At 37.1% G+C, this 22,942-nt stretch overlaps 1 protein-coding gene across 2 annotated transcripts; it reads left to right on the forward strand.

Moving 5' to 3' along the window:
• Positions 1 to 4,903: 4,903 nt before the first annotated feature.
• Positions 4,904 to 12,067, forward strand: LOC114291672 (laccase-21-like). Of its 2 annotated transcripts, XM_082874370.1 has the most exons (5): positions 4,904 to 5,455; positions 6,729 to 6,854; positions 9,237 to 9,822; positions 10,272 to 10,630; positions 11,607 to 12,067. In XM_082874370.1, the coding sequence occupies exons 1-5, from the start codon at positions 5,239 to 5,241 to the stop codon at positions 11,804 to 11,806; spliced, it is 1,488 nt and encodes a 495-aa protein (XP_082730496.1). In that variant the 5' UTR covers positions 4,904 to 5,238; the 3' UTR covers positions 11,807 to 12,067. The 2 variants fall into 2 exon arrangements, with proteins under 2 accessions (XP_082730496.1, XP_082730497.1); XM_082874371.1 differs by lacking the exon at positions 6,729 to 6,854 and having other exon boundaries at positions 4,971 to 5,455.
• Positions 12,068 to 22,942: the final 10,875 nt, after the last annotated feature.

A 22,942-nucleotide genomic window follows, 5' to 3' on the forward strand; every position in this document is an offset into this window, starting at 1 on the left:
AACGGTCATTACATTTAACTTGAAAAGGCCATCAAACATGTAACATTTTCCTACATACATCCCATTTTTAGTAAGTACAAATTTATCACTCTCAAATACTAGCCTAAACCCATTCTTACTCAACAAAGATCTGGAAACAAGATTCTTGCGAATGTCCGGTACATCCAGCACATTGTTAAGAGTGAGTTCCTTTCTAGATGTCATCTTGAGTACAATCTTTCCTTGTCCTTCAACTTTGGAAGTTGAGGAGTTGTCCATAAAAAGTTGTTCACCATTGTCCACTGAAGAATAAGATGTGAACATCTTTTTTTCGTCACAAATATGACGAGTAGCACCAGTGTCCACCCACCATTCTTTAGAATTTCCGACAAGATTTGCCTCGAAAATAACTGCAGAAAGATTGATGTCATCGACACCATTGAAAATATTGTCCACTTTGGTCATATGGGCTTGAGCAGCCTTCTTGCTTGTTCTCCTTTTGCTTTTGCCTTTGCCTTTGCCTTTGCTACGACAATCTTTGGCCCAATGTCCCTCTTTGTCACAGATGTAACATTTGCCATTAAACTTGTACTTTTTATTTTCCTCCCCTTTAGAGCCTTGTGATGAACTTTCTCCAGAAGACTTTCGTTTCTTGGTTTTTGAAACATGTTCCACCACATTTGCCTTAGACTCCATAGGATGCTTACCAGCCTGCTTTTCAAAATTGCGGTTGTCCTCCTCAATCCTTAAACGCACAATTAAATCGTCCATAGAAATTTCTTTGCGCTTGTGTTTGAGGTAGTTCTTGAATTCCTTCCAGCCTTTTGGTAATTTTTCAATTAAGGCTGCAACTTGGAAGGATTCACTGAGAGACATGCCTTCTGCGTGAATGTCATGCAGAATCAGTTGGAAATCTTGAGCTTGGCTGATCACAGTTTTTGAATCAACCATTACAAAATCCAAGAATCTGCCAACCACAAATTTCTTTGAGCCGGCATCTTCCGTTTTGTACTTTTTCTCCAACGATTCCCAAAGTTCCTTTGCTGTCTTGATTGGACTGTAGACGTTGTATAATGTGTTGTCAAGTCCGTTCAAGATGTAGTTCTGGCAAAGGAAATCGGCATGCTTCCAAGCATCAATCGCAGCAACCACTTGCCTGTCGGTTTCATCCTCTTTCAGGGTAGGAGCATCTTCACGGAGAAAACGAGCCAGGTTCAGAGTTGTAAGATAGAACAACATTTTCTGTTGCCATCTTTTAAAGTCAGTTCCTGAGAACTTCTCTGGCTTCTCTCCATGATTTATTGGTATTGTCATCACAGGAGAGGGGGTTGGTGCAATCGCAGCCACCACAGTAGTACTTGTTTGGGCATTAGTTTCAGTAGCCATCAATTCTAATATATAAAACAAAATTATAATTAGAATTTACACTACACAGAAAATTAAACCAAATTCACAGAATTAAATTCTGTAAAAATAAAAGAAACAAGAAGTAACTTTTATTTTCCAATTAATTTGGAAATAAAATAAAATTTTATTCAACCAAATTAATTCCACACAAGAAATTAAATTCTGTAAAATAAAAGAAATAAGAATATAACTTTTATTTTTCAATTAATTTGGAAATAAAATAAAATTTTATTCAACCAAATTAATTCCACACAGGAAATTAAATTCTGTAAAATAAAAGAAATAAGAATATAACTTTTATTTTTTCAATTAATTTGGAAATAAAATAAAATTTTATTCAACCAAATTAATTCCACACAGAAAATTAATTTCTGTAGCACTTCAAAAATTAAAATACTAAAACAGAATTTAAGTAATGAAAACTCATAAAATAATTTTTAAAACCCAAAATTAATTTCTGAAAAAATTCCACAAAAATATATTCTGAATTGTTAATGACACCGGTATCGTACTAGTAGTTGTTGTCAAAGAAAAGAGACGGTATATTACTACTATTTGTCAAATAGCATATAATCACTATTTGTTTTTCCAACCAGAATATTATTTTGTAAATCCACAGAAAATAATTTTCTTAAAAGAAGAAAGAGAAAAGGAAACAAACGAAAAATTCTGTAAACAGAATAATTCGAATATGTCTTAAGATTGTTGGAACAATCTTCTATGTAAATAAAATAACTTGAAATAAATTCAAACAAAATAAATAAATAATATACTGGATTTATTTATCGAACCGAATTAAAATTAAGACCAAGTCGAGTGTGTGACACTCTGTTCTTAAGACAGATTCGCCCCGCTACGGTGCTTACGGCTGAGTGGCGTCTATCTCCCAAGATACAATGATCTTCACAAATTTATAGAAGCACTTCAAATAAATTTGTTCGACGAATTAAAACCTGTGTTCTATACTCTCTTTGTAATTTTCCTAAAACTAGAATGAAGGAAAATCCCCTAAATAAAAGTTGGACAGCAATATAAATAATGCAGACTAAATCTTGGGGTTCCTTGACTACTGGAATAAAGGCTATATATATAGGCAAAAATCTCAGCCCGAATAGGTTCCAAAACAAAATGAAAAGGTGCTACCACTATTCAAACATTTCTTTGACCGTTGCTAAGAACCAACTTTCAAACAATTTTGAATAAGGATCTGTTGGTGAACAGTTTCTAAACTGTTAGACCTTTATCATTTAAACCATTTGACCTTTATTATTTAAACCATTTGAAACATATATATATATATATATATTAAACTATTTGAATAGTTTAATAAATAAAGGAAGAGGTACAAACTTTAGGAAACTACTCAGGAATCCAAAATTTGAATTTAGAATTAAATTAAATTCCCACAATAATTTTTATTGAAAAAAAAAATTCAAATGAATTTTATCTAAAAAATTAATGTTAGACCCGAAAACAACATTAACTTCCCATTCACTCATAAATGGTTTTGACATTCCGTCTTCACCGTGTGACTTGCCACGAGGCAAGGAACACTTCACCTCTTCGGACCCACCCCAAAGGACGTTTGGGGCCCACTCAATTTTGGACTCAAAGTTAGCCCAAAATATGCCTATATTAAACCATTTTTCCAACATTGGCTACATGCCAAAAGGCTGTGTTTGGCACAATTTTTTTTTGGTTATTATGCCCACAAAAAGATAAAATAGACTAAAAAATTAATAAGATAAAATGTCACATTCAAATCATAATTATTTCATTTTTCTCTCATAAAAGTCAAAAATGTTAAAAAGTTCATCTCAAATGAGACTTTTTAGTCCCATGCTAAAATAATCAAAAAGCCAAAAAGCCAACCCAGTTCCAAACAAAGGCTTTGTGTTGGATTTTTGGCTCCTTTTTTTTTTTTTTTCGAGCGTAAAAATCAATTTTTGAAACAAGACCTAAATATAAATTGATATGTATCAAGTTTTTATCCGTTCAATATCCATACATTTATATATACTGGTGAAAATCAAAATCGCATGCATATCGGCTATTTTTAAGTTTTTGATCTTTAATTCTTTTTTTTATTGTTTATAATTTTATTGATATGTTTTTTTCAATTATCCAATATTACAGTTGAGGGAGAAGAATTTTACAAGGCTGTGCAACACAAAAAGTATGTTGGTAGTGAATGAAAGTTTTCCAGGACTAGAGATTCATGTTCGAAAAGGAGATACAGTATTTGTGAACGTTCACAATCAAGGATATTATGGTGTTACTATTCACTGGTCTCTCTCTTTCTGCCTCAGTAATGAGAAATTACTTCTAGTCATGATGAACAAATTTTTTATTCAAATTTTTTATTACTGAAAACAAAATTACAGTTCTGATTCGTAGCTCGAAATTAGCGTGGCTCGAATGGCCTGACATCAAAACGATGTCGTTTTGATTTTTTTTTTCTCTGCATTTTCTGCAAATTTTTCTGATGAAGAAAAAGAAGAAAAGGAAGAAAAAAAAATGCAGAGAAAACAGAGTATCTTCATCAACACATCATCAACAACATCTTTATCAACATCAACATCATCGTCATCAACAAATTTTTGTTTTTTTTTTGATGAACTAATCTTCAGATCCAGATCAAATCCAGATCAACTAAAAAAAAAAATGTAGAGAAAACAGAGTATTTTCATCAACACATCATCAACAGCATCTTCATCAACACATCATCAACATCTTCATCAACATCAACATCAACATCATCATCATCAACAACATTTTTTCCCCCCTCATCTTCAGATCCAGATCAACTAGAAAACAAAAAAAAAGAAAAAAAAAGTAGAGTTTGAAAGAGGCGATACCCACCGGCGCCGCCACCGGTAGAGAGAGAGACGCCACATTCTCTTTATCCTCTCTTCCTTCTCTTCCTCCTCTCTTCTCTCTTCTCTCTTCTCTTCGCTCTCGCCTCTTCTCTCCTCTGTATGTGAAAGCAACTGAAGCAAGAAAATTATCCACCCAAAAAAATTGAAGCAAGAAAAAGAAAAAGAAAGAAAGAAAGAAAAAAAAAGAAGCCAAAACGATGTCGTTTTAGCTATTCGAGCCACTATCGAGCCACATTTCTCGAGCTACAAAGTATTATTGACAAAATTATAAGTCTCATTTGTATTTATTAATGTGAATATTACTATTTTTATCTCTAGTGTTAAGGAAATTATGTAAGGAATCCGACAACCTATAAATTTTTCAACAAAATTATGCAAATAATCTCTGAAATATGCCACTAATTTCATTTTAATTCCTAATTTTTAATTTATTTCGATTAAATCTCTAAACTTCATAGACTAATCTAATATAGTCCATTTCATTAATTGTTATTTAGAAAACATATGAAAAATACTTAGATCAACCTCACATCAAGATATGAAGGTATAGAGAACATTTTAATACATTTATTTATGTTAAAAATAATAAATACTACCAATTATATAATCAAAATGTTTTTTTTACTCTAAATCACGGTGTGAAAGGTTGATATCGGACAATTGTTCAAATAATTATAGAGAGAAAACTTGAGTGCCAAGACAAGTGAAGTTTTAAATTTAAATTTATAGAGGGACGTTAACTTGTATTATAATTTAACTGTTAAGATATTAACCAACAAGGTAGTGAAAAAAAAAATGATATATAAGGTTTTTATATGTTTTGTTTTGTAAATTGAAAATCAGTCTAGCTAAAAGGATTGTATTTAGTTTTATGACCAATTTTTGTATTTTTATATGTCATGATGGAGTTAGATTGCCAAGTGTAATATGTAATAACAATTAACAGCCATGGAGTAAAACAGCCCAGAAATCCATGGTCAGATGGACCAGAATACGTCACACAGTGCGCTATTCAACCAGGAACAAACTTCACATACAAAGTCATTTCTCTGACGAGGAAGGAACCCTTTGGTGGCATGCCCACAGCGACTGGACTCAGAGCAGTGTCCATGGTGCCATTATCATCATGCCTGCACAAGGCACCACTTACCCATTTCCCCAACCAGACGCAGAACAAGTTATTGTACTCGGTACGCATTCATGTGCTCTTTCTTCATCAAACTCGTACTGGGTTTTTAAAATTTTCACACACCATACACATGTATGTGCATAAATTATTCACTTGTGTTAGATTTTTAGTTGGGATTTTTGTTGAAGTATACGTCTCTCAACTGTTTGATAAAATGCCTCAATGAACAACTGTTTCTTATTACACTGACCTCCCCTTTGGTTTATGACAATTATAGAAACCTCCCCTCTGGTTTCTGAAATTACATTTACCTCCCTTGAGTGGCTTTAGTGTTGACCTTATAGGTACGTTTACCATTTTGTCTCTCGTCTGTCTATAGATATTTCTAAACATCGTGAGATGATACTTTTTCTTTTTTAACAATAATCAAGGCTCCAAATCTCACATAGAACTAACGAATTAATTCTCTAATCACTCCTCACTTTTGTTTTTCTTATATTTTTTTCATTTAATTTTTTTTCCCCAATGATCATTAACATTTTTTTTTTGAAGTTTTGAATCTACTAATAGAAATGCAAGTATAACGTTTCTTTTTAATGTTTAAAAAATTCTGTTACTACATTTGTATTAATTATTAATTTTCTTCATACTATGGCCATATCGCTCTATTTCAAGGTAGTTTTTAAGCATTTCAAAAGTTTTTTTACATAATTCAATAAATTTTTCACACATTTTAATGCGTATTTTGCACGTCCACCAAAACTAATGACAGCCCTTTTGGGTAGTCATTAGCATTTTTCTATTGAGTAAACCTCTCATGAGTTTTGAAGAAAATATAATAAAACCCACAATTTTGACATAGACCTCCCTTTTAATAAGCCTAGATGGAATGGAACTAATGCATATGGTGTGAAGAGACAAAGATAAGCATAGTATATACATGTTAGTGAAGAAGTGAAGAAAACATAATTTTTTTCAGCCATATGATTGATGAATTATTGATGAAAAGGGGTTAATTGTTATGTGAATTACAACCTTATGGAAATTCAGTGTAATTATGCAAAACTTATGAAGCTTACTGTATTTTCTCCAAACCTCAAGAGAGGTAAGAGTAAATTACTCTTTTCTATTTTATAAGGCTGAACAAAATGACTGCTAAACATATATGAATAATGATGCACAATCAAATGGAACCCTCGAACCAAGTGAGTTGAGCAATCCTTTGTGTTTTCCCATCAGCTCCATTATTGTGATCGATTTCTTTCTTCCGTTTCCTTAACTCAGTCAATCTTCCTTGTGCAATTCCTTTACTTATTTTGCTTTTGTACTTGCAGGAACTTGGTATACTTTTGATGTGAACAAACAGCTCCATTATGATCTCTTTGTGGGTGCAGACTTACCACGGCCAAGTTCTTTTGTTATCAACGGCCAACCAGGAGGAATCTTTAATTGTTCTAGCGGTATTTTCTTTAGTGTTTCTGTGGGAGTTTCACTAGAATAAATACTGCATTGACAAAACTAGAAGAGTCTAATCACGATTAACCATTGATTCCGTTACAAAATAATGGTCTGTGCTGTGGAGTCTAATCTGAAAGACTGACCTATTGATAGTAAGCAATAGTAGTCTTGAAAGCAAGGTTTTAAAAAACAGCCGCAACCATTACGTAACGTGGTTACTGCCACCTATTATGGCTGCTATAGCAGTATGACGAAAATTCATATGCGTAACAGCCATTTCAGTGTTACGTAACGGCTGTAGCGGTACCGTAATGGCCCATTAGACACCGTTTCAAATGTAGCATTACGTAACGGTTGTGGCGGTATGCACCACGCGTTACCTCCGCTTTTGCATTGTGATTGAGATTCACATGTGTGTCGGCCATAGCGGCTGCCGTAGCAGTCGTAACGATGCTATAACGGCCTGTTACACACCATTACGTAATGGTTCCGAACTGTTTCTTTCGAAGAAAAAAAAACAAAAAAAAGGCTAAAAATAGGGGAAGAGTATAAAGAGAGAAGAGGGAAGATGAAGAGGGAAAATAGAGGAGTAAAAGAGAGAAGAGGGAAGATTATGTTATTGATTTGTTGAACCTGTAAGACCTATGCTATTCTATTTGGCTGCTATCACTCAACCATTTTTTTTGTGTGTCTATCTATATATTGTTTGAAAATAATAATAATAAGTGTGGTCATTATCTATTTGGCTTGATTAAAAAAAATATATATATATATTTAGACTCTTATTTATTCTCATACTTTTGTCATTGTTTATCTTATATATAATAGTTAGTGATTGATTTTTTTATAAAATATACATGTCAATTTTTTTTGATTATTTTATTTTATTTTTATTTACAGGTTATCCAAAAAGAGAATGAATATTCAAGTGATCCAAAAAAAAAATTCTTTATAGCTTATTTTTTAAATTTTTATATGATTAAATTAGCATGTTTAATTTATTTTTTAAAACTATTCAAGTTAAAATTTGCATATGCTTCCACAAGTATAATAATTAAAAAAATAATTTTATACATCTAATAAATTTTTTTTTTGCCACAAGTGTAATATAGATTTATGACATATAAAGCCATAAATTATTAAAATAAAATGTAAAAAACTTAGTTTATAGTGATTTAAAAATATGAAATATATTGGATCATACGTAAAAATTTACAAAAATTGATTTATTTTAAAACCCAATAAATATGATTATGGGGAAAACAAAATCTGCATATCGGTAAGTTTTTTTTAAATTGTCCGAAAAATAAAAAAAATTCACGGTTCCGATTACTGCAACTGTTACGCTACGACTTTTACATCCAGTAATTGCAACCGCACCACTGTTAGCGTTACGGCGACTGCAACCGCTTTTTAGAACTTTGCTTGAGGGTGACCAACTCCAAATGGTATCTTTATTCAGAAAACAAAAAAAAAAAAAACAAAAAAAAGGGGGTGTGGTATTGAAGTTACCCATCCCCACATACTTTGACATTGTTGGATATTTCTTCACTAGAAAAATATTTGCGCCATAACTTTGTTGGGAATTCATGCCAACAGCAATTCTAGAGTTAAAATGCCCACTGGTGCTCCTTTGTTTTAAAATGATAGGAAACCATTGTTTGGAAATTGGACATTCTTACGGACACATTTACAGTTTTTTTTTTTTTTTTTTTTTTTTTTTTTTTTTTTTTTTTTTTTAAACTTTTAGAAAGTTGATTTGGGGTTAAAATAAAATATAAGAAAATAAAGAGGGAAAAGTAGGAAAAATTAAAGACATATCCACATATACATCGATGTCTCTCATATCTATGTATGCTAAATTTATATTCATATATACATAGTAAATAAAAGTATATTAAAAAAATATATAACTAATTTTTAATTTTTTTTCCATATTCCCACTGTGTCCATATCCTAGTTGTCACTCTTGTGAAACCCTTGCATATACAGTAGTCATGTGCTGAGATGATTATACATGATCTTACCATGAATTTGGTATATCAAGTGATGGAGACTCCTCAAAGTGGGAAGTGTTTTACTGTATTTTATGAGAAAACGCTATACTTTAGGAGAACTGTTGTATTTTGAATTGTCAAAATTTTTACACTGTTTAAATTTGAATTTATATTGGTATCTTTGTCTTTTCTTTTTTCTCGGCACTTCATTCTTTATCTTAGGCAACATAATTTTGCCTCTGAAGTTGTAAACTGGCTTAAAGTATTCACAAAGTGTAATAATATATCATTGCACTTTTAAAAATTCAATCCCTTTTAATAAAGGCCAAAAAGTATGTGGCAGATGCATAATAATATCATTTGCTGACGTTTATTTTTGTGCTGCAGAAACTCAGTATCGATTGTATGTCGATTATGGCAAGACCTATCTTCTCCGTCTAATCAATGCAGCTGTGAGCTCGGAATTGTTCTTTGCAATTGCTGATCACAATGTCACAGTTGTAGGAATGGATGGGAACTATCTCGAACCTATATCTACGTCATATTTGGTGATATCCCCTGGACAAACTGTGAATGCACTACTCACAGCAAATCAACCTCTTGGTTACTACTATATGGCAATTAGACAATATGTTACCAACGGTTATCCCGATGTTTATCCTCCTAATACAGCGATTGTAGAGTACAGAGGCAACTATACTCCCCCATCTTCCCCTGTCTTTCTCTCCAAGCTTCCTTCTTACATAAACATCACTCAAGCAAATGCGTGTTTGGCCCGTCTAAGGAGCTTAGCCGGCAAAGAACACCCTGTATCAGTGCCAATAAACATAACTCACCCTATGTATATAGTTGTTTCCGTGGCAGGGATCCTTTGCAACAAGAGTCAATGCGAAATTGGAATGCAGATGGGTTCGGCCACGAACAACATGACCTTTCTAAACCCAAGTACTGATGTACTGCTCGCCTACTACCGGTATGCTCCATTGTTCTTTTGCCTTGTACTTTCTTTTTTTCTCTCCCATATATATCTATATTTTACTGTTACATTACTACAACAAGCATGGGGCAATGAAAAGGAATCTTAAATTAATTCAACATAATTTGAAAATGCTAATTTTTACGTGAGGTAATATTTTTACTTGTCTCATTTGTGTGGCTTGTGATTTGTGGCTTGACCATCTTTTGGCTGCATGTGTAGTCTTCTTTTATTTTGACACAGCTTTTCTTTCTCTACAGCATTAAATATATATATATATATATATGTATATATTATTTGTTTATTTAAAGGGACAACTTGAGCTCATGGACAACACAAGCTCAACTTGGGTTTAGATCTTTTAGTCTAACTCTACCAATAGCAACTTCACAGTTCTTCTGTTCTGTCACCACTAAAAACTATTTTTTTTTTATGCCTCTATGCAGAAACATATCTGGGGTTTACAGTGCTGATTTTCCCGACTTCCCATTGAACTATTATAACTTTACGGGTGATAATTTGCCGAATAGCACTGCTATACCAACCATAGCAACCATGGTGAAGATGTTGAACTACAATGAAACAGTGCAAGTAGTGTTCCAAGAAAGCAATGTCCTGCGCGGAGCAGAGAACCATCCAATGCACATGCATGGATACAGCTTTTATGTGGTTGGGTCAGGGCCTGGGAGTTATGACAATGTGAGCGACCCGAATACATTTAACTTGGTTGATCCACCGCAAGTGAATACCTTTCGTGTTCCCAAAAATGGATGGGTTGCTATCAGGTTTCAAGCAAATAATCCAGGTACATCCTTGATTTAAAAGGTTGCATTTATTTTACGGATTTGGAAACCAACCACTATATCAAAGTCTCGCAGTACTTACATGAGTACAATTGGCCTTAAAGTCAGCCATTCCTTGTAAATTTGCTCTTGAAACCTTTAGAACAATAGAGTAATACTACATTGATACCTATTGCTTTAAAACTAAGTAACCACCAAAATAGGTTTTAACTACAAAAGTGTTACCGCCCACCCCTGAAGTTTTAGGTAACCCATAGTGCTTGAGCACAAGGTCACTTATTTAACTAATTATAAGTTATTATCAAAATAATTTGGGTGCCTAAGTGCTCATATTTTCAAAGTAGCTCTGTTCCCATTTTATCTTTATTGCACAATGATCTGAATCTAAGATATTATTGACCTAATTGAGCATTTTGTTGATGACCCTTAACTTTTCTCGTCCTGGTGGGCACAGGATCCTCTATCCCAAATCCATGTCCTTTTGTCTCAAAACAATCACAACAGTTGGATAATGATCTAATGACTTGAGTGTTTCGGGACAAGGGAACAAAGGAATTTTGGAGATAACAGATCCTTTACCCTGCCTGTGCACCTCATAACCTTTTAATATTTTCCTATGAACCCAATGAATCTCTCCTTATTCCTATGAGCACGGATTGGATACTATATGCTAAAATACTATTATATTCTATCTCCTTCTATACCCTTTGCAATATATGAATTTTGAAGTCTGGACGATGTGGAAAACTTGTCTTACGACTTAAAAATAAAAGATCCATCATAAAGAAAGAAACGAAAAGCAATTTGGTTGGCTACTTCTAGTTGTTCTTGAGCTTGTTTGGGCTGTGAACAACAAGGATCAAGTATTGCCTGCCTAGTATCACATTCGAAATTTTAACTGAACTTTTGGTGTGTGTCGTATGCATCAAAAAAGTTTCAAATGTCAAGGACGAAATTGAACATGGATGATTTTGGCAGGTGTATGGATGCGGCATTGTCACGTGATTCGTCATCTTACCTGGGGTATGGTAACCGCTTTTATCGTGAGAGATGGTGGCACTCCTGAGACAAGTATGCTCGATCCCCCCCCTTCCATGCCTTCTTGTGGAAGTCCATTTCGTAATTATATCCATGAGTTCCAAAACTCGGAAAAAGAGCTCCCATTGCCAGATGAGTAATTGACTTGGGGTTGGTTCAGATTAGAAGAAAAAGACTTCAACTTGATTTTATTAGTTGCTGGATTTGATATAAACAAATCTTTGACGGATTTGTGAACTTGTATTGAATTTTAAAGCATTTGTACTTGGTGACATTGAAGTTGTTATGCACTAGAAAGTTGTTATACATCTGAATTTTAAAGCATTTGTACTTGGTGACATTGAAGTTGTTATGCACTAGAAAGTTGTTATACATCTATTTTTGTATTTCTTTGGAATCAATGAGGTGGTCATAAATTATTGTGTGTATGGTATGATATCATATCTTTTCTTCAAGTCATTGGACATTTCACTAATGCTAACCAAAGGTGGCTTAAAAGCTTGTGCTCCCAAATGAGGTAATATATGACAAGTAAAGAATGAGGTTGAATCTGACCTCATTGAAAGCAGCAATGATGTTACAATGATCATATTTTTATACTCCATGTCTCAAATTGTTAGTCATTTTTCACTATTTCAAACATCTTAAAAAATAATTTATATTTTTTAGTTTACTATTTTTTCAACAATTTTAAAGACTATTTACAAGAATTAATTGAGATCTTTTACAAAAATACATTATATATTGACCTAATTAAAGGTTATGAATACTGAAAATACACTAACAATTTGGAACTGAAGGAATACCATACTTGGTTTGTCTTGTAAGTTGATATCATTGCAGTAAAAACAATAGACATAGGGTAAGGTGTGATAGGTGACGATTCACATTGACGCAACAGAATAAATCACACAAGGTTAAATATCGTTCTAGCAGACAAACAAAATCATTGAATCTACAAGGAAGAAAAAAAAAATTCAAGAACTAAATTATATTGCATCAAAGATGATATGCCCTAAGGCATACATGCGTATTTATAATAAACTGAACCCTAATTAAAGAAGGAAATAAGGAATTAGGATAATTCCTTACTAGCTACGAAAATAAATAGAAAATTACAAAAAATAGAAAATATGAGTTAAGCCCAAATTTGCATACTAGGAAACAATAGAAACGCGCTAATATAGACGGCGCTAAAAACAAACTTTCCAAAATAAAATTATTCCCAAAATGAAACTTTCCTAATACGGCAAAATCACTAATTTAAAGGCCTAAATGAAGGAATTTGGCTAAAATCCACCGTTCGTCATCACCAAGAACGACAATGACTTCGATTTAATACGCCGTTTCCAATCAAACTATCAAATTTGAGACAATTCCGAGCTCGTCCCGAAAGTGCCGCTATTGTTCTGAATTTGGTTTCTTTCTTGCCTTTTAGCGGTCTAATTGTTCCAAAAAATTTTCGACTACTTGTTCTACATCACACATGATATATCAATTATGTTATATAAATATGATTATTGTAATAGTATTGAATGATGTACACAAACATAAGAGTAAGGTGTGATATCTTTTGATTAGTGGTTGTAAGTTACAACTTGTCTCACATATTCGACTGTATTTCCACTTGTATTGATAGCAATGCTGCATCACTGATTGGTGCTGGCCTCTGTGTATGAATAGTTGTTAGTTATAAAGGGGGTGAGAGTTGTTTTATCTGTTTTTTACTCATCATTAGGAAGAATCTAACAATCTCATTTTTTTGAGAATATAAATAATAAAATAATTTTTTTAATAACTTAAATTTTTTATCAGCTAATAATTAATAGTTTGTTATGAAAAATGTTAAACGTAAATAAATAAATACATTGATACATAATAATATGCGGTAATGAAATTTTTGCAATTATAAATCATAATGAGTTTTATAACTTTCAGGTTATCCAAAAAAAATTAAATAAATAAATATAAATGACATTCGTATCATCACTTACTTGACAATTTAAATATTTGTATACATTTGAATTATAACAACATCATTTCTTGCATAAATTCAGGACTTTATAACATAGCCAGAAAATTACAATAAAAACATTTTGTTCTTTTATTTATTTTAATAAAAAAACCCAACATTTCTTGACATGGCATGCCATAATTAAGGGTGTACATGTATAGTTAGATATATGAAAATAAGGTGTGTACACCTCATTTGGTGTGCTATGATGAAGATTTAAGACATCAAACCTTTAATTGTTCATTTTTTAAAATTTAATAAGTTGAATCTAAATGAAGGGGAAAAAAAAATAAATAAATCAATTTATTTTTTTAAAAAAATAATAATAATAGGACAACCGCAAAGAATAATTTGAACAAGAAAAAAATAGGTGTCATAGCATCAAATAGACATTGACACCCATTTCTATGTTTACATAATAATAATAATAATAATAATAATAATAATAAGACTATATACACAAAACTAATTACACAACCAATCATATAAAACAGTCTTGACCATACATGTAAGATGGTGGAATCCATCATAAAATATACAATTTCACTCAGATTGTTTCACCTATATTTTATGTGTTAATTCTGTGATCGGTTCTATATCCATAGGCTTATTGATATTTGTGGGGATGTATTTTCTGAATACCAACACGTGGCATGGTGACGCCGACGTGTCAGCCGAGGTGCCACGTGTCCTGGTAGTTAAGCCGAGATAATCTCGGAGAAGCCGAGGTTATCTCCGAAGATATCGGAATCCGAGATGAGAGACAAGAGTCCTAAGACGAAGAGGGGACTTAACCTAGATAAGGATAAAACTCTTAGGGAGTTTATCTTTATCTCTTAAAGAATCCAAAGTAAACATTGATATGAAGTTCATAGAAGTCATACTTCAAGTGGGACTTGGATTGAGTATATTATAAAAGAGAGGCACCCCCATGGGTCTAAGGTATGCAATTTATGTTTTGAGTATTCAGTTTAGCACTTGATTTATCTTTGAGAGATATACTGACTTGATCGTCGGAGTGCCCCCGGGTGGAAGAACCACCGCCGGAGCTTTTTCCTTCTGTTACAGGTTGCTAAAGCCATCTATTCAGCCTGTGCTCTCCAGCTGATCGTTAAACGGGCAATGTGGTCAGATTTTCACCCACACAATTTGGCGCCGTCTGTGGGAACGAAGGAAGAATAGATGGCCAGTAGCGGACAACAGGAAAAAACTGGGGATGACGCTCCCACTGGGAGTGGCAAACCAATTGATCTTGACATTGAAGGAGACAACCACAATACAGAAGCCCGTGACCAGGGTCACAGAGAGAACGACGTCATCCCAGAAGGCGACACGTCAAAAAAGACAGACCAAGGAAAGTACTACAATGAAGATAACCTCCAGGAATGGAGGGACAGGTGCCTACGGAGGGATGAGGAAGTGAAAGAACTGGCGAACAAGTTGGCGGACCTTCAGTCAGTCGTCAACTTCATGATGCAGAATAATGTTATGTAGCCACCATACCCGCTGCAAGATACGCCGATACCAGCGACCAACACCCAGAAGGGTGGAAGAAAAACAATCCCCGAGGTCCCTCAGCATACCAGGAGAGGAAGGCATTCTCACCAGCCTTCCAGGGAAGTCGGACGGGAAAAGCCGAGGCAAGAAGAGTCCCGAAGGACGCACCACATGAAGAATCCAGACCCCAAAGAACATCGACATGTTCAGGGGCAAGTACTCCACTTTGACACAACCCATGAAGAAAGATCCAAACGGACCCACCACGAGGCCGAAAGCAGTGTACCAAAAAGACTAAAATCCAAAGACAGCCGAGCTCTAGGGAGGAGCAAAGAAGACCTAAGGGACTACCTCAAGAGGAGGCAGCAGAATGCAGAAGCCGAGGTAAACTCCCCAGCAAAACCGAAGACAGCCTTCTCGGTGGAACTGGACAAATTCGAACCACCCAAGAGATTCAGTATGCCGAGGTTTCAAATCTATGATGGTAAGTCAGATCCAAACTTTCATGTTGGGTTATACCCGAATTCAATGGCATTATATAGCGAAAATGAGCCGTTGCTCTGCAAAGTATTCCCCTCATCCTTTGGGGAAATTGCATCCGATTGGTTCCATAAATTACCAAAAGGAAGCATAAAGACATGGGAGGGCCTGGCCGAGATGTTTGTAGCCAGGTTCGTCACCAACAAGCTACAACCCCTGAGGGCTGATGCTTTGATGGCTCTAAGAATCACCAAGGAAGAAGGCCTTAGGGCCTATGCGAAGAGGTACTACGAGGTGTTCAACCGAATACCCGAATGCAACCAGGAGGTAGCAGTCGTGTCTTTCAAGAACGGCCTGAAAGATGACTGCCCATTACGGAAGTCTCTGGCAAAAACATTGCCAAAAAGCATGGAAGAACTCATGGCAAGAATTGAGAAATACGCCAGGGCCGAAGAGGACACATCGGGAAACAAAGAGGTAAAGCAAGAAAAGGGAAACGGCTCGCCGAAGCGAGGCCGAGGCAACAATGGACCGACCAAACAAGAAACAGAGTTGAGGAATAAACAGGCGGTAACAACGGTATTCCGAATCCCAATCCATAAAGTCTTAGATCAGATTCGAAACCAACCATATTTCAGGGCTCCGGCAAGAGCACCAGGGGAATTAATGGAAAGGAACGTTGGTAGGCGTTGTGCCTACCACAATGAAGAAGGGCACCCAACTCAAGGATGCAGAGCCCTGAAAGCACACTTGGAGGACCTGGTAAGACAAGGCCTTCTGAGGGACCTGGTCGATGAAGCCAGGACAAGGGAAGAACAGGCAAGGTTGCCACAAGCACCAGCAGCACCCCCACCCCCAGCACAACTACCACAAGCAGGAGGACCAAGGGTGGTTAATGTAATCCACTCAAGGGTCAACGAAAACGAAGTCAGAGGGGAGACCCAGAGGGTAAGACATTTACAGCATGTCTACCAAGTTGGGGAAAAAAGACATCGGCCAGAAGAATGCCAAGGGCCAATCATAGCCTTTACTGAAGCCGACCTGGAATTGGTCCAACATCCGCATAATGATGCCTTGGTAGTATCCCTCCAGGTTGGGGAATACCAAGTGAAACGCATCTTAATAGATCAAGGCAGCTCTTGTGACATCATGTATGTCAGATGTTACAAGGAGCTGGGCCTTCACCCTGATGACTTAGAACAATCCAACGGCCCGATGGTCGGCTTTAATGGAACGCCGACATGGCCACTGGGCGCAACAAGCTTGGAAGTACAAGCCGGCACTAAGAAGGTCAAGACGGAATTTCTGGTAATTGACACACCCTCACCATACAACATCATCTTGGGAAGGCCATGGTTGCATGCAATGGGGGCAGTTCCCTCAACGTTGCATCAACTACTTCGGTTCCCAATAGAGCATGGGATTGAAGAGATCAGAGGAGATCAACTGCAGGCAAAAAATTGCTCCATGGCAGTAATGAAGTCCACCTGCAGCATACGAGAACCAGGGAAAGTCGAAATCGAAGATGAAGCCATAGAAGTCTTGGAAGATGTCGGCAAAGAACCAGCCGAGAAAAGCGAAGAGGCGCTAAAGAAAATCCTCGTCCAGGAGGGCGACAAAGAACGATTTTTTCTTCTCGGCTCAAGCTTAGCTAGAGAAGAGGAAAAAGAACTGGAAGATTTTTTAAGGGCAAACATAGAGGCGTTCGCCTGGACACCTTATGAAATGCCTGGCATTGACCCCGAGGTCACTTGCCACAATCTGAATGTCGACAGATCGGCAAAACCTGTGATTCAACGAGCCAGAAGACCGACGTTGATGCACGTCGAAGCAGTAGAGGAAGAGGTAGACAGACTCCTTGAAGCCAGGGCCATCTGAGAAGTTCAGTACCCAACATGGCTGTCCAACACAGTAGTAGTAAAAAAGAAGAATGGTAAGTGGAGGGTTTGTGTAGACTTTACCAACCTCAACAAAGCTTGCCCCAAAGACAGCTTTCCTCTACCCAAAATCGACCAACTGGTAGACGCCACCTCGGGACATGAAAGGATGAGTTTTTTGGATGCATACAGAGGGTACCACCAGATTGCTATGTACCCTCCAGATGAGGAGAAAACCGCGTTCATCACCCCGAAAGGCCTGTACTGTTACAAGGTAATGCCTTTTGGGCTGAAAAACGCAAGAGCAACCTATCAGAGGTTAGTGACAAAGATGTTTAAACACCTGATTGGCAAAACAGTAGAAGTTTACATCGATGACATGGTCGTAAAGACCAAGGAATCAAAAGGTCATCTTGCCGACCTAAAAGAGATCTTTGACATACTCAAAAGATATCGGCTCCGACTCAACGCCTCGAAGTGTGCCTTTGGAGTTGGGTCAGGTAAATTTCTAGGATATCTGGTAACAAGAAAGGGCATTGAGGCCAGCCCAGACCAAATCAAGGCCATCCTGGAACTGCAGAGCCCGACATCGGCAAAGCAAGTTCAAGTGCTTACTGGAAGGGCCGCAGCCCTAAACAGATTCATCAGCAGAAGCTCAGACAAGGGCAGACCCTTCTTTAACCTGGTGAAAAAAGCCACAGACTTCCTATGGACAGAAGAATGTGAAGCTGCCTTAGCCGACCTAAAAAAGTACTTGACCACAACCCCGGTCCTTTCCAACCCAGTTCCAGGGGAGAAATTGTTTTTGCACTTAGCAGTCTCTGAACACGCAGTCAGTGCAGTACTAATCCGAGAGGAAAAAGGGGAGCAGAAGGCTGTCTATTATGTAAGTAAGACTTTGGCTGACGCAGAAACAAGATACCTACCACTGGAAAAATTAATGCTGGCCTTAGTAATGGCTTCAAAAAAGTTGAGCCATTACTTTCAGGCACACAAGATTGTGGTTCTAACAGAGCACCCACTAAAGTCCTTGTTGCAACAAGGAGACTTAACAGGAAGGATAGCAAAATGGGCAGTAACTCTGGGCCAATTTGACCTGGAGTTTAGGCTGAGAACAGCCATAAAGGGCCAAGTTTTGGCCGACTTCGTCGTAGAACTCACACCTGAAGCCATCGCACATCGGGCTCCGCTGAGCCAAGATGAGCATTGTCCCAATAAGCAAAAGAAATCCCAGCCAAAAAAGCAAGAGAAGGAGAAGCTCCGACCCTGCAGCATCTACATCGGGGATTCATTCAGACTATTCATCGACGGCAGTTCAAACCGCCAGGGAGCAGGGGCAGGAGTACTGCTGATATCTCCAGATGGAGAAATAGTAGAACAGTCCATCCGTTTGGGGTTCAAAGCCTCCAACAATGAAGCAGAATACGAAGCATTAATTGCAGGACTAAAACTGGCAGCAGCAGCAGAAGCAGATGAGGTAATTGTTTTTTGTGATTCATAACTCATTGTTAACCAGTCAACAGGAGAATTTAGAGCCAGGGACGAAAGAATGTCGGCATATGCAAAGGAAGTCATCAGATTGGCAGCCCTATTCCAGAACTATAGATTACTCCAAGTTAGCCGAGATGACAACACCCACGCCGACGCGTTAGCTAACCTGGCCAGTTCAATTCAAACTGGAAAACCAAGGACAATTATGATCGACTACATGTCGGCCCCGAGCATAGATAAACAGAGCACCGAACAAGAAGCAATGTGCGTGGGCTTGGGACCAAGCTGGATGGATGCAATCATTGCATTCCTAAAAGAGGGGAAGCTGCCAGAAGACCATAAAGAAGCACATAAAATTAGACTGAAATCGGCCAGATTCAGCCTAACAGCAGAAGGCCATCTCTACAGGAGGTCCTTCACTGGACCACTTTTAAGGTGCGTACACCCTTTGCAGGTTGAAGATTTTCTTTACGAGATTCATGAAGGAATTTGTGGAAGCCATGCTGGGGGCAGATCGTTAGTCCACAGGGCCATTACCCAGGGGTATTGGTGGCCCTACATGCAAAAGGATGCCGAAGCCTACGTAAAGAAGTGTGAACAATGTCAAAGGTTTGCACCTTTGATACATCAGCCAGCTGCCGACCTGAATCCAGTATCCAGCCCTTGGCCGTTTGCCCAATGGGGCATGGATCTGGTTGGACAACTTCCCCAGGCAACTGGGCAGAGAAAATACTTGCTGGTAGCAACAGACTACTTTACAAAATGGATAGAGGCAGAACCTCTTGCCAAAATCCGAGATGTGGACGTCAAGAATTTTATATGGAGAAACATTATCACCAGATTTGGGATTCCAAGAGCAATAGTCGCCGACAACGGAACACAGTTCGACAGCAAACTTATCAAAAACTTTTGTGCAAAATTCAAGATCAAGAATTATTTCTCGACACCTAGTTTTCCTCAAAGCAATGGGCAAGCAGAGGCATCCAACAAAGTAATCCTGGACGGAATAAAGAAGAGGCTGCAGGCAGCAAAAGGAAAGTGGGTAGACGAATTGCCCAACGTACTTTGGGCATATCGGACTACGCCGAGAAGATCAACGGGAGAATCCCCCTTTGCCATGGCTTATGGTATAGAAGCAGTCATCCCATTAGAAATCGGCATCCCAGGGATCCGAACCCAGGGAGTAGAAAATGGCACCAATGACATACTCTTAGCCCGAGATCTGGATTTGTTGGAAGAACGAAGAGAGAAAGCTGCAATTCAGCTTGCAGTATACCAGCAACAGCTTGCCAGAGCTTACAACAAAAAGGTTAATCCAAGAGGTTTTCAAGTCGGCGACCTAGTCCTAAGAAAAGTCGTTGGGAACAAGAAGGATCCCAGGGAAGGCAAGCTTGGCCCAAACTGGGAAGGACCCTACAGAATTACTTAAGTATTAGGCAATGGAGCTTATCAGCTTGAGGACAACGAGGGCAAAGCATTGCCCAGACCTTGGAATACTTGTAATTTGAAATTTTTCTATCATTAGATATACATCATTGTTTGGCCGATATCATTAATAAAGTCTCTTCAGAATTCTTTCAACACATATGATTGATAAAGTTATACATTGTTGTTTATTGAAAACGTAATTAATGTGAACCCAAGTCAAACTCAAGTTCACATTGGGGGCAAAGAATAAACCGAGATGATTCCTAATTCACTTGTTGAAATTTGTAGCAATTTACAAGTTGAAGCTAAGCCGAGATTGTTCCTTAATTCACTTGTTGAAATTTGTAGCAATTTACAAGTTTGAATTAAGTTGATTCCTTATCTTCACTTGTTGAAATTTGTAGCAATTTACAAGTTGAAGTTAAGCCGACATTATTTCTTAATTCACTTGTTGAAATTTGTAGCAATTTACAAGTTGGAATTAAGCTGATTCCTTATCTTCACTTGTTGAAATTTGTAGCAATTTACAAGTCAAAGTTAAACCGAGATTATTTCTTAATTCACTTGTTGAAATTTGTAGCAATTTACAAGTTGGAATTAAGCTGATTCCTTATCTTCACTTGTTGAAATTTGTAGCAATTTACAAGTTGAAGTTAAGCCGAGATTATTTCTTAATTCACTTGTTGAAATTTGTAGCAATTTACAAGTTGGAATTAAGCTGATTCCTTATCTTCACTTGTTGAAATTTGTAGCAATTTACAAGTTGAAGTTAAGCCGAGATTGTTCCTTAATTCACTTGTTGAAATTTGTAGCAATTTACAAGTTGGAATTAAGCTGATTCCTTATCTTCACTTGTTGAAATTTGTAGCAATTTACAAGTTGAAGTTAAGCCGAGATTATTCCTTAATTCACTTGTTGAAATTTGTAACAATTTACAAGTTGAAGTTAAACCGATATTATTGCTTAAGTTCTCATAGCAATATGTGGGTTACTTAACCCTAAGGAAAAAACTTAACACTTGTTGAAATTTGTAGCAATTCACAAGTTTATGTTAAGCCGACATATGATCACCCGCTGAGGTATACAGAAATTTACAGGTTAAAATAAAGGCTAAGTATATTGTTTACTACTTGTTGAAATTTGTAGCAATTTACAAGTAGGATAGATCGAGATCACTGTTTGATACTTATTTGGGAAGAAACTTGCAAAGTTTACACTCAGAAATATATGTTTTATACTTGTTAAAATTTATGAAAAGTTTGCAGGTCAGTATCTTGCCGAAGTAAAAGTTTTGTAGTTATACCCGAGGTATGTAACCCCGAGAAGATTGCACAAAGGAAGCAACATGCAGAAGCATGCGAAAAATTTCTAAGTACAAGACTATGCAGAAGCAGTCAACAGAACATCACAAGATTAAAACATCCAAAGGAAGAACAGTTGCAGTTACATATTGAAAAAACCACGTCGGCCAAAAGAAGGAGTTTTGCATTATCCAGAAAGTAAAAGAGTACAAAATGCAAAAAACAGAAAAAGAAGGAAAAAGGTACAAAAGGCATTTTTTTCAAGATTCTTCAGTGTTAGCCACTGCAGGGACTGGGACCTCGGACGACTCTGATGGTACCTCGTCGGCCACTTTTTCCGCTTGTATCTCGGCATCAATCTCTGCGATTGTTGACTCAACGCTTCTTTCTATCAAGAGAAGATCGGACGACAGCTGCCCAGTGACAATTTCCTTGGTTGCCCCCTCAACCTCATCACCCTCCTCATCCAAGGTTAAGTCCATAACCTGCTCAGTAGGAGGAGGGGACTTGGCTTCGACGGCATCCTTGGGTTTTCTCACCAAGGCTTCTTCATTGGTTTCCTTATCTTCATCCTCGGCATCAGCCTCAGACTTTGATTCGCCTTCAGGTGGAGGTGGAGGAAATGGTAAAGGAATAGTGTCTGCCTGGCGCAATGGCGAGTCAGCAGGAAGATCAAGCTTATTTATCAGGGACATCCAACCAAGAGAAAATCCCCTGTTGCATGCCTGCCTGACTTGAAGTTTGTAGTCCTCTGCGACGTCAGCCATGCCCTGGGCATAGGCCTTTTTGTCGGCCTCTTTGACTTCGGCCTCTTTGGTGGCCAGAGCTTGCTGAAGTTCTTTCTCCGCCTGGGCCTTCTTAGCCTCAACATCTCTTTTCTCGGCCTCAGCAACTTTTTTCACGGCCTCGGCAGATTCGGCCTTCTCAAGAGCTAAAGTTTGGGCCTTAGTAGCCGCCTCGGCCTGATCTTCCAATTTCTTCATCCTTGATTCAAGAGATCTGATCTCCTTCTTCATGGAAGATGCTTCCCTCTTCATATCAACCAATCTTTGCCGGTTTTCAAAAGATTGCATTGAGAATGAATGGGCGTGCTGAATGGCCTAAGGAAAAACAGAAGTGTTAGAAAATATTTTCAGTAGAAAACAGAAGGAAAAATCACAAATGCAAATAGAAATGCTTACCTGAACA

The sequence above is a fragment of the Camellia sinensis genome, chromosome 6 (genome assembly GCF_055761805.1).
Source record: "Camellia sinensis isolate YWXY chromosome 6, ASM5576180v1, whole genome shotgun sequence".
NCBI lineage: Eukaryota > Viridiplantae > Streptophyta > Magnoliopsida > Ericales > Theaceae > Camellia > Camellia sinensis.

What these genes read in the sequence shown, in the direction of transcription:
- LOC114291672 (XM_082874370.1), top strand. Translation starts at nt 5,239, where the DNA reads ATGGTCAGATGGACCAGAATACGTCACACAGTGCGCTATTCAACCAGG. An exon ending in AGAACAAGTTATTGTACTCG is followed by an intron (nt 5,456 to 6,728) that starts GTACGCATTCAT and finishes TTGTACTTGCAG; the next exon opens with GAACTTGGTATACTTTTGAT. An exon ending in GTTTCAAGCAAATAATCCAG is followed by an intron (nt 10,631 to 11,606) that starts GTACATCCTTGA and finishes TGATTTTGGCAG; the next exon opens with GTGTATGGATGCGGCATTGT.